The following is a 12,784-nucleotide window of genomic DNA, read 5'->3' as shown; positions in this document are numbered from 1 at the left end:
TCACATAATCTGTGCAAAGCCCTTTATATTGTGGACTTCGCAAGGATGGCTCCGAAACGGATCTTGACCTTAGGAAGTCTATCATAAACCTAGAGCTAGAGGACACAAAGTGAAAACCTGAGTAAATGTGTTGAGTACGTGTGGTGAGTGTTTGTGTTAGTGTTGCAGCTTCATTCCAAAGGTTCCACATAGGCAGGTGTCTCCTTTTGCTGAGCTGCTCCTGTAAAAGGAGAGAATTAATACCTTTATTTTTTCAGCATTTGTACTCTCATAATGGAGATCAGGGTTTACTTTATTAAGGTTGTGTTTTTCCTGGGAGAGTCAGAAATCTGCAACACTAGGGAATATCTTAGTTTTTAAATATAACTGACAAAAGTATAACTTTTTGGGGCTTCCCTGGTGGCGCAGTGGTTGAGAGTCCGCCTGCCGATGCAGGGGACGCGGGTTCGTACAGTATTTGGGTTCAGACTCTGGAAATTGCCAAAGAAGATATAGCTCAACAATGGTTCAAGTAGAGAGACTGAAAATATGGGGGAAAGACAGTAAGTAGTACAGATAGTTCAGTAGTTCCCTAATACTTAGGGATGTTGCCTCCTCGTGCTGGTTATTTACAAGTGGCCCAAAAGATCAGGGGTCTGCTGGAGCAAGCGTGACAACGCTGTTATGTGAATCTCAGTGCAGCTCTGTGATTTTCCACACAACTCCTCAAGTCACCAAGAAAGAAACAGCTTTAATAATGTTGCACAAGGAGCTAATCTGTGGTTTGGGTACGTGGTTCAAGGGAAGACTCAAGAGCTGGGACAAATATTTCAGTTGATGCTTGTGGTGATTGACCAAAATTTCAGGCCATATGCCTTAAAAACAGCAGGGGTCTATTCTATATCATTAATGAAAGGGGACAGAAAAGTTACCGAAATCCAGAAACATAGCGAATTCCTGACAGAAGTGTCTCAACTCTGTTCATTCAGCAGTAGCAAGCTAACTGGAACTTTGGGGAGAGTGAAATAATGAAAGTGCAAATCTGTGCAAGAGAGATTGCGGTGGAGAGACTGAGGAGAAAGGTAGGTGGTCACGGGAGTCTGGGGATGAAAGACGAGGGAGATGGAAGGAGCAGAATCCCGAATTTTGAAGGACTTGGTCACTGATGAATCGAGGGCAACCTGGAAAGTCGAACAGCAGTATCCCTGACGTGCTAATAACATCATTCACTCATTCATTCGACAAATATTTTTGGAATGCTGTCTATGTGTCAGCTCTGCTGTAGATGTGAGGAGCAAAATAGACACATCCCTGACTCAGGGTGCCTGCAATCTGGTGGAGGACACCAACAGTAGACAAAATAAAGAGGTAAAATAATGCAGGAAATAATAAGCTAGGAAGTTTGGGGCGCGGGGGTGTGGGTAGAAGTTCAGACAAGGCAGCCACGTGGCAGGGAAGCCCTCACAGAGTTGATGAAGATCTTTGGGAAGTAAGGGAACTGGCCATTTGGATATCTGAGGAAAGGACATTTCAGAAGGAGAGAAGAGCAGGCGTGAAGTCCCTGAGGCAGGCGTGTGCTGTGTGTTTGAGGAATAGTGAGGGGCCACGTGGGTAGAGAAGAGTGAGCTGGGAGGGAGCCAGTGGAAACGAGGGCAGACAGGTGATGGCTGTAGGTCCCACAGGACTTGTAGATCCTATTAAGGATTGTGGCTTTTCCTTGGAGTAAGATGAAATGGGAAGCCATTAGAAATTTTTGAGCAGAGGAGACGTGAGCTGACTTGTAACGGGATCACTTTGACTCCAGGAGACTAAGGGTGGAACCAAGACCAGTCAGGAGGCTATTGCAGTAATCCAGGGGAGAGGATGGTGGCTCAGACCAGCTGTTCACAGTAGAACGTATGGGGTTCTTGATGTATTTTGAAGGTAGAGCTGACATGATCAGATGTATTAGTTTACTATTGCTCCTGTAACAAATTACCACACATTTAGTGGTAATTTATTATCTTACAGTGCTTCGGTTAGAAGTCCATCACAGGATCTCACTGGGTTAAAGTCAAGGGGTCGGCAGGGCTGTGCTGCTTTCTAGACCCAGTAGGAGAGAATCCCAGCTTCTAGAGGTCACACACATCACGGCTCACGGCCCCTCCCTCCATCCTCAAAGCCAGCACGTTGCATCTCCCTGACCCTTCCTCCATGGTCATATCTCCCTCTGACTATAGCTGAGAACGGCTCTCTGAGCTTCAGATCCTTACGATTAGCTTGGACCCTCCAGGATAATCTCCCTATCCCGAGGTCCTTAACTTAATCACATCTGCAGCCCTTTTTGTCAAGCAAAGTACATATTCACAAATCCCAGGGATTAGGACGTGCACATCTTTGGAGGCTGTTATTCTGCACATCCATTGAAGGACCAGAGGTGGAATTTGAGACAAAAATGAAGAGTAACTTCAAAATTTTTGGTCTGAGCAATTAAAAGGAAGAAGATGAGAAGACCAGGTTTATGGCTTTGGGGCACATATCAGAGCTCAGTTTTGGATACGTAAAGTTTGAAAAGCCTGTTAAATATCCAAGTTGGAGATGACAAGTAGGTAGTTGGATACGTGAGACCTGATGTTTCGGAGAGAGGATTGACAGGATGAATAAATGGGAGTCCTCCACATACGATGGCATTAAAGCCATGAAACAGGATGAGACCATGCGGGCCCTGTTATAGAGAGAAAAGGGAAGAGGTCCAGAGACTAAGTGTTGGGAAATCTCCAGATCTCTGCAATTGCTAAAATGGTACATTTGAGAGTTTTGTGGGTCTGAAGAACACATTTATATTAAATTGAACATGGAGAGAAATACTGAAGAGAAGCATTGAACAGTGAAACAGTTATTCAGGACAAATTTCACAATCTTGTTTCACTTAGTCCCTTGCAAACATTTCTAGAATTACTGGACCAGAGCCAGAATATCAATGGCTAACACATAGCTTCATCTTACCTCAACTTCTGATTCTTTTCTTGGTGAAGGTGGTTTCATGTTATGCTAGATGTGTATTGTTTTCATAAATACTCATTGAAGAGTTGCAATAGATTGACTTCAAAGGGCCGTCTTTGACAGGTGTAATCTACAGCCTCAGGTAGCATAGCTTTGAAAAGGAGCAACTGCCAATCTTTCAGATTTAAAATGATTGTAGTAGAATGTTGTTTATACTGATAACAGTTTTTATTAAATTTTATTTTCAGTGGCATGTAGCCTACCGTATTATGTGTTTTCCTTTCTTTAGGTTAGTACTATTAAATTTGCCAAAGGCCAAGACACGGATCTTTTGTATGTATTTAATTACATCTGGGAGAAAATCATTGACATGACTGATGCCAGTTGCTGGATAAATGAGGAGAGGTCTGTTGTGGGAGTTGGGTGGGCTCAAAACTCAGCCACTCCCCCCTCCAAATCTGGAACTCAGTCTATATCACAGTAAAAAGGTCCTGAGCGAACTGGAAATAGAGGTCACAGACTTCTTAGCTTTACCCTTCAGACTCATTGGATTCAGCGTAGAGCCCTTTGTGGACTCAACCATTACAAGTATTTCTGTCAAACAAGCCTAACTGGTTTCTAAATGCCAAGTAGGAGAGCAGGTTAGAGAAGCAGAGAATGGCCTCACCAGGTAAATGAGCTGACCACAGTGTGACGTGGGTACTGAATCCCCAGAGAAAGGAGGACTCTGGGGCCGCAGTCTGGCCTTTGACCCCTGTCACTTCAGGGAAATCTGCAATCATCATTGTGTTATAGGAACCAATGTATTGGTGATGCTGAGTTGTGAAGAAAGCGTTGAGTTCTGAGTATACTCTGTTTAGTAGGCAGAAGTCTGGTTATCTGTTGCTGGAACTTGGTAGCTTATAACAGTGACCAGGTACCCTTCCCGTGGTTCTTTGGGTTGACTTGGCTCCTTCTGCTGGGTGTCCTGTGGGCTGGGCCTGTGGTCATCCAGATGCTTTACTGGGCTAGAGCATCTTCCACGGCTCACGCACATGGTTGGGGGTCTGTGCTTTCTGAAGACAGACGCCAAGCTTTGGTTTCTTCCCAGTGGCCTCTCCCCGTTCCTTGGGCATCTCACAGAATGACAGCTGGCTCCAAGGGGGAGTGTTTCAAGCATGTGAATGCCTTGGAAGTAGCCGATCATCACTTCACTGCATTCTTGTAGTCATACTGAGTCCCATGGCCAGCTCAGACTCAAGGGGAAAGGAAATAGGCCCCACCTCTCCGTGGGAGCAGAGAATCTGTGGTCATCTTTTAATCACCATAACAGAGAAGTGGGTGATGTATCTGTACACATTGTACGTGTTATGAAGGGGCTAGGTGAGCCTTAGATCTCTAGAAAGATGACTATTCAGAAAACGTGACTGTTCCCCCAGGATTCAAAGTGGTAAATACTTTATAAGTAAGATTTTACTTTAATTACAAGATTATTACACTTTTAAGGAGTGTTATAAAATTAAGAGAAACATTTCAAGGACACATATTTGGTAAAAATAATAGTTCTGCTTTTTTGTTTGTTTTTAAGTTAAAACAATTCAGAAATAGTACCTAAGGCAATCATTGGTCATTACAGTAATTTAATTTACATGTACGATGAGATCCCTTGGAAGGGATTCTAATCAGAACAAAACAAAAATTGAATATAACACTAAATGTTAACTTCTCTTAAGCAGTAGAATTTTCTGATTCTTGGATACCTTGTCAAAGTCAGCTTGTCCTGTGATCTCAGGCTATTGTGTTTTTGGAGCTTTTCTGTGGATGTGGTCTCAGCCATGGGGCAGTGAAGAATTGTAGAGTTAATCCATGTTGCATTTGTGTTATCACAACATTATAATTCCATTATAATTTTGAAACAATGGCTTTTAGAATGAATTTTGAAGAACTCTACCTTCATAGAGCTAAAACATCCTTTCCCTGCTCTGGTTTCTCCCTCTTTTGGCCTATTTGTGTGTGACTTTTTAAAAATTCTATCCCACTCTTCGTCCTACCCCTAAAGTAAGTGGGTGTCCAGTGCCTAGTTTATTAATTTAAGCCCTGAAAAGGCACTCAGCGAATGTTTCTTAAGTGATTGACTGTTTCCTTGGAGCCTGGCTTGACCAATGGAGGAGGGTTTTTTTTTATTACTTATGATTAGGAGCTAGCCGTTTGAGCCCACTAACTCTGACAATCTAAAGCAATAATTCCGGGACTTCCCTGGTGGTCCAGTGGCTAAGACTTCTCACTCCCAATGCAGGGGGCCCGGGTTTGATCCCTGGGTCAGGGAACTAGATCCCACACGCCACAACTAAGAGTTCGCACACCACAACTAAGAGTTCGCACCCCGCAACTAAGAGTTCACACACCATAACTAAAAGAAAAAGATACTGCAACTAAAAAAAAAAAGATCCTGCATGCCGCAACTAAGACCCAGCGCAGCCAAATAAATTTAAAAAATAATAAATTTGAAAAAAATTTTAAAAAGGAAGTTAAAAAAATAAAGTGGTGTGTTATACATTAAAAAAAGCAATAGTTCCAATAAATGGGGTGCTGTGAAAAGAGTGATCTGAGTGACAAGATATCATGAAATGTATTTTATTATTTGTTCTTTTGTACTCAAGTTTTTCTGTCTTTTTAGTTTTCCCTTGATTAATGTGAAAAGGTGCTTATTTCCAGCAATACTGATTAGAGTTTTAAAAAATCACCAGTGATTGCAAAAGGAAGGACCCCTTACCTGACACGTAGGGAGTTACTGGCATAAATTTTACCTTTTCTTAGGCAATTTTTCACTTCTTCATTTAAATCAAATGTATTTTATTGCCTCTTGGATCTGACATACTGGGCTCAGGACCCAGGAATCTCGAGAAATATGCTCGAGAAAAATCTCGAGATTTCCGGTTTAATTAAGCAAACAAAGACCTCATTAACAAACGCTAGCCGTAGCCTCAGGTGGAAAAAATAAGCGACTCGCTCACTTGACTTTGTAAACTGGCACAAGCAAATGTAAAATGAAGTCTTGTTTCTAATATTCTCCTTTGAACTAGAGGAGTTCTTAATACTAAATAAATAAATAAGTAGTAGACCCTAGTAGCCAGTGTTGGAGAACACTCCCCAAGCCCTCACGGTTTTCCCTTTTATAGGGTCTGGCATCTCTTTTGTAGTGGGATTAGTGACCACGTGATCGAGGCTCACACTCACAATGTCCCCCTGTTGCTTTCTATTCACTGTCAATCAAGATGCAGGGACCTGTGATAGAGGCGGATCAGGCAGAGAGCACCAGGTCCAGTGTGGAATTGGTTTCCAAGCTGGCCAGGAAAAAACTGCAGCCAACCAGACTTTAAGAATTAACCTATATTATTCCTGGCCTTTTAAACAGACAGCAGAAATGAAAGACTAACCAGTTAACAGGAAGAACCGTGCTTTTATTTTTGAATGCGTATGCTTTTTCTTTTGAACATCTTGTATGTATATGTACCTGATTTTCCTTCTTTTTTTTTGTTTGTGTTTAGCGTGGTTTATTGACAATCATTTGACGTGCTGAAGAGTGCTGGTGAGCCAGCATAGTAGCTCATGCAGCAAAGAAGAACAGATGCAGATTTGAGGAATTCAGCTTGTAAAACCTTGAACCGAAGGCCTAGCCATTGGGACATCTGAGTTTGTATATGTGCACTTTCAACCCTATGTGCAGTGGGTTATTGTAGGAGAATGCCAGCTGCTTAAGCTCACTTGGACAAGATGGAAGAAGAAGAACTGGAATGTCCAAACTCTTCCTCTGAAAAACGCTATTTTCCTGAGTCCCTCGATTCCAGTGAGGGGAATGAGGAGGGGATTTTGGCCTGTGAGGATCTGGAACTTAACCCCTTTGATGGATTGCCATATTCATCACGTTATTATAAACTTCTGAAAGAAAGAGAAGATCTTCCAATATGGAAGGAAAAATACTCCTTTATGGAGAATCTGCTTCAAAGTCAAATTGTGATCGTTTCAGGAGACGCTAAATGTGGCAAGAGCTCTCAGGTGAGTAGCCACTACAAAAAAGCATTTACTTTGTGTGTTGTACTTTTGTATTACTTAAATAATCACAGTGTCACAACATAGTGTTCTGTTTTAATAATGATACTATCTAAACCAAAAAACAAAACAAAAAAGAGCATTAGCAATTCAGGCACAACAGTTAAGTTACTTCCCTACATTTCTTTATGAAAGCCAGCTGAATAAAAGTTAATACGTAGGTGGATATTAATTGTGTTTATTGTACCACTGAATGTTCTTTAGAATAGCAGAAAAACCTATTCAAATTATTTTGTTGTGCATGTTATATTTTAAAAGATGTGATAGATGTTATTTGCCTGCCACAGGTTTGGGGATTAACTGCCATGTTTACATGTCCAGCAGTCTGATAATCAGGATGTGTGGATATGCTTATTGGTGAAGTTGGCTAAGTTACAGAAAGTCAGAAGCACTTTTTTTTCAGAAGCACTCTTATTTTCCAGACTGTAAGAAATAACCGAGTGGCCAAATATGATCCAGGCCTAGAGCCACACACTTCAGGATCTAAAAAGGAGGAAAGAATTAGGATAGACAGCTAATGACTATTTACTGGCCAGTTTATTGTTGTCATATTTGAACTTGAAGTTTGATTTGAGTGAGATCTCTATTTTACACTTAAATTGTAAAGCAAGCAGTAAGTATTTTTATTATGAAATTCATTTGTAGGTTCTCATGATGTGAGAATTATAGAGTAGACCACAGAGATAATCTGATAGAACCCCTTCATTTTTCAGATGATGAAACCCTGGCCCAGAGGGGTTTGATAATTTGTCTAACGAATGTCACATAACTTTCTGAGCTGGAATTCTAAGAACTCTTTCTACTATACTTTGCTGCTTTAAGGTTTTTATTACCTCTGGGGCTTACTTGTTCTAAATGGGACTTGAAGAGGGGTGAAATGGACAACAGGTTTTTTTTCTTTAATCTTGTTTATAGCTGCCAATATCAAGGGTTTATTATGATTTTCTATTTGTTGTGATGAGTTGTTGCTACAATGAATGATTTAGTTTGTCATAAGAAGCTAAGGATGAAAACTGAAGGAGTATAATTTTCCTGGTTTCTGTGGACAAGTGGCAAGTTAAAAATTATTTAGGGGCTTCCCTGGTGGCGCAGTGGTTAAGAATCTGCCTTCCAATGCAGGAAACACAGGTTCGAGCCCTGGTCTGGGAAGATCCCACATGCCACGGAGCAACTAAGCCCGTGTGCCACAACTACTGAGCCTGTGCTCTAGAGCCCGCGAGCCACAACTACTGAAGCCTGTGTGCCACAACTACTGAAACCTGTGTGCCACAACTACTGAAGCCCGCGGGCCTAGAGCCCATGTCCCGCAATGAAGAGTAGCTGCCACTCGCCACAACTAGAGAAAGCCCGCGCACAGCAACGAAGACCCAACGCAGCCAAAAAAAAAAAAAAATTAAAGTTTTTATTTTGCAATAATTTCAGACTTACAAAATGTTGCAAAAATAGTACAAAGATTTTCCACATATAGTTCACCCAGATTCCACCAAAGTTAACATTTTACCACACGTGCTTTATTGTTCTCTCTCCATACACACACACAGATTTTTATTCTGAACATTTTAAGACTCAGTTGATGATATGATATCCTTTACCTCCAAATACTTCAGCAATATCTACTAAAACAGGGCTAGCCACAACATAATTACCAAAATCTAACTTATAACATTCAAATTTCATCAGTTTGCCCACTAAGGACCTTTGTCATTAAAAAAAAAAATTCTAGTCCAGAATCCAATCCAAAGTTACATTGCATTTCCTTGTCATTTCTCCTTAATCACCTTTGATCTGAAGCGGCTTCTCAGTCTTTCCTTGTCCTTCATGACCACAACATTTCTGAAGAGTACAAGTTGGTTATTTCGTACAACATCCCTCAGTTTGAATCTGTCTGGTGTTTCCTTTGGATTAGATTCCAATTTTGCGTTTGTGGCAGGAAGAGCACAGAAGTGCTATGTGTCCACCTCAGGACATCGTAGCAGGAGACAGAAGATTTTTCCCATGACTGGTTATGTTAACTTTGATAACTTGGTAAGGTGGTGACTGTCTGGATCTCTATCGTCAAGTTACAATTCCCCCCCTATCATTTAAGAGATATGGGGAGATACTTGGAGGCTACGTAGAGTCTGCTTCTTGTCGTGCCTCCAGCTACTAATTTTAGCATCCTTGGACGATTCTTACCTTTGACGTTATTACACGGTAGTAACCAAATGGTGATTTTTCTATTTCTGAAATTCCTTCTATTGATACATTTAATATTTGGAATTCTTCTGTAAAACTGAGCTTTTTCTTCTTCCTTATTTATTTATTCATTTATTTATGTCAGTGTGGACTCGTGAATTCTTATTTTATTCTGTAGGTGATAATTCATTACTAAACCCGTTTATTTTGTTGCTCAAATCGTCCCCAGTGTGGCCTATGGGAACCCCTTCAGGATGCCTTCTGTGTTCTTTTGACATCATTTTCTGAGCATTTCTTTGCTTTCTGGCCCAGTAAGATGTTATAGGCTCATCTAGTATGTTCCCTGCTCCAGTCTTGGAAACAGCCATTTTTCTCAAGGAGCCCTGGTGGTTCATTTTAGTGGGAATTGTATTTAAAAACCAGGAGATGGGTGCTAAGTGCCCGTTGGCCATTGACTTGTCAGTTGCTTCTAGGCCCTCCTGCTTCTCCTTCTATCTCTCTAGCTCTTTCGATTTCTGTCTTTCTCTGTTGCTCTCTATTTCTCTGTATTTCTTTCTCTATGTATATTTCTGTTTTATCTGTATTTCTGTCTCTCTATTTTTAAAACCATGGGTTCCTACTGATGCCTCTGATTCCAGTTCAGCTGTACAGCGTTCATTCTAGCCTTCCCCACTCCCATATTTGTAACTCCTTTCTCTAACTGTGAGAAACTTAGCACTCATTATTCATAATATCTTTACTTGTTCAATCTTAGAATGCTCAAAATGTAGTTTCAGAATTGCTAACCCACACTATTGTTTAAACAAAAAATTTTTTTAATATATACTCCTTGAGTTTTCTTTCAGAATTTGTGATCTTAAAGGGCCAGAATTGTTGTCATGTAATATGTTATGTTAATACCTAGCAATGGTTTCTCTTGTCATCTCTAACTTCTTGATCATTTTAATAAATCATGCTTGTTTCCGTTAAGTGTGAAGGCAGTATGTATCTTCAGGGTAGGAGAAATCAAATTCTAAACGAATTTAAATAGTGGGAGCATCAGTTGTTTTCTTAATTCTGGAAACAACCTGGTTATTTTTTAAAGAGCTTCTAAGACTATTTTCTTTTTCCTCAGCACTTTAAACCTTTCAAAGAAAAGTCTGTCTTTAGACCCGAGCCTTCCCAAGAGGACCACAAGTGTTTTGCTGGATCCCAGAATCCCGCCTCTCTTTAGTGCAGATGGTACGGAGGCTATTTTGTGACTGCCCTCTGGAAAAGAGGACAACTTTTCATACATTTATAGAGCTTCTTCTTGTTACCTTTTTTGGGGCAGATTTATGAAAAAGCCTAAAAGACAATGAAATATTTTTAGAACCATCTATTTACTTCCTTGTCCTGAAATTTCCCCCGAAATGGTTGGGTCAGTGAGCTGAATAAGCATGACGTACCTGAGCTTTAGCCTAAATTCAGAAGCTGGCTGGTCTAGAACAACTGCACCTTATTAGCTGAGTAACTTACTCCGCATTTTCTGCTGGCGGAGTCTACCTGTGTTCACTCAAGAGGTAGACAAATTATGGTATCCAGGGACACGTGACCTTTAATGCGGAAGGGGCCCCACTCCTCAGGAATGAGTTCTGGCGTCTGGCTCACATCGGGCAGCTTCGTGCGCCTGGCAGGAACGTTGCTGTGGAGATTCATGCCTTTGGGTGAATCGCTGGACCTTATGGTTCCTTTCAGCTTTGGATTTCGTGATTCTGGTACTTAAATAAAAGTGAGTGATTGGGACCTTGGCACAGCCACGCTCTGGGTGGCCCAGAAGAGGAATCAGTCACCATGGGCAGGCTGGGGACATAAAACGAGGGCTTGAGGGCCTTTGGGACTAGAATTTGTTTAACTGTAGTGGCGTTGTGTCTCACAGGTGACTTGTGTCTCGCGTCCTTTACTTGTATATCCGCTAGAGGAGGGGACGCAATCTCTAGCCGTGGACGGAGGGGCAGGAGGTTCCACACCAGTGTGGCTCACGTGGCTGTCCTGCTGCTGCGGTGGCAGCAGTGAGACTGCTCCGCTGCCCTCCTGGTTCTGATCTGGACCAGCCGAGGATCCTGGGCCCCAGCCTCCCAGAGTCCAGCAGCCCAGCCTCCTGCCTGTTGCCCGGGGTGGGGATGGAGCATCTTGGCTTCGTGTTCCGGATCTGTACAACTTGTAGAGCTCCGGTTACGAAGTCAAGCTGGCGAAGCCTTGATGTAGGTTTGATTAGGTTTTGGTTACTCGGAGGACCCCTCTTAGCTACTCTCGTAGAGGCAGATGGGCCAGAGTCCCGGTGATTTGCTTGCAGGGAGGAGATAAGAGCCAGGACCCGGGCGCGCTCTGTCAGCGTCTGTGCCTGATTGTGCGACCCGGAGCCGGCTTCACCGCTCAGGCTTCAGCACGTGTGGCACGTCACACAGTCCAGAAAACTGGATTGAGAGAATGTGAAAAAGTTGTTGGATGAGTTCAGATTGAAAATATTTGAAGTTGTGATTCCTAGTAGGGAAATTTTCTAGACCAAATATATAAATGTGGGTGTTATCTGTTGCTGAAAGGCCCAGGTAAATTTGTAAATAGGTTTGTTTTTTTCAGTTATAAAAGAACAGTTTTCTGTTTTGTTCACCAAATTGCACACCTTTTGCTAAGTACTAAAGTATGTTCTAGATGCCGGGGCGGGGGGGTACCTTCCAAAGAGAAACTATAGAGAGAGACATGAAATCTCAAGGCATATAATGCATTGGTGAGAAGGGTAAGGTACTGTTGGGACAAAGAAAAAGCCACTCCTAGAGGAGAATCAGAATCAGGGCGCGGAACGGTACGGTATTTGCTATAAGTGCAGAGAATGCAAGAGTTCCCTGTGAAGCTGAAATCTTAGTGCCGCTTGAAATTATGAAATGTTCACATTTCTGGCATTTGCTGAATCATAATTCTTTTCAGCTGATACCTTGCGAAGGCATCAAACTTCACCGCGTGCCTCAGCTTGCTTGGGGTGATTCGGAAGGTATGCTGAAGCACAGAAGTTGTTATAATTAGGAGAGATGATTTCATGTGTCTCTCCTTTTTGTTCAGAGACGACCCTTTCAGTTTGCATTTGCATCACTTACTGTCGTCATCCATGTGTGACTTACTGAAAGGGGCAGTACGTCGTACACAGTCAGAGCTGCGTGGGGTGGGTGCTCTGCAATTAGTTGTGACTTGTGCTCAACTTTCAGCTTGGCTGTGTCAGCAGACATCCCTACATTAAGCCCAATATGCATGTGTTCAGTCTTTCGCTGGTGATTTGAATTGATGTCTAGAAGAGCTGTCCCATTTCTGAATTATTTTCTTTGCCTCATAGGTGAAATCATTTGCTCCATTGTGGAGGAGGGCAAAAAGAACAGTGAGGACTGTTGGATTGTTTATATTTATTGCACTGCCAGGCCTATATGATGTTTATAACATTATAAACATACTGTAATAGTCTAATCTTGCAGAATTTGTTTATGTGAGTAAATAGAAATAAATGAAATGCACTCAGAAAACAAAGTCGGAACCTTGGGAACGTGGCCCATAA

General features: G+C 41.9%; 1 protein-coding gene across 2 annotated transcripts in view; it reads left to right on the top strand.

The window, feature by feature from the left end:
* The window catches only part of DHX32 (DEAH-box helicase 32 (putative)), a 52,585-nt gene that overhangs the window by 6,801 nt on the left and 33,000 nt on the right, over nt 1–12,784 (top strand). The window contains exons 2-3 of one of the 2 annotated variants that reach the window (XM_060126582.1): nt 969–1,061; nt 6,489–6,996. In XM_060126582.1, the coding sequence (XP_059982565.1) occupies nt 6,715–6,996 (282 nt within the window). In that variant the 5' untranslated portion in view covers nt 969–1,061; nt 6,489–6,714. The remainder of the gene's footprint in view (nt 1–968; nt 1,062–6,488; nt 6,997–12,784) is intronic. The other variant, XM_060126581.1, reaches the window with a different exon arrangement.

The sequence above is a fragment of the Lagenorhynchus albirostris genome, chromosome 16 (assembly GCF_949774975.1).
Source record: "Lagenorhynchus albirostris chromosome 16, mLagAlb1.1, whole genome shotgun sequence".
NCBI classification, from domain to species: Eukaryota; Metazoa; Chordata; class Mammalia; order Artiodactyla; family Delphinidae; genus Lagenorhynchus; species Lagenorhynchus albirostris.
This window is presented reverse-complemented; position numbering and strand designations above follow the sequence as displayed.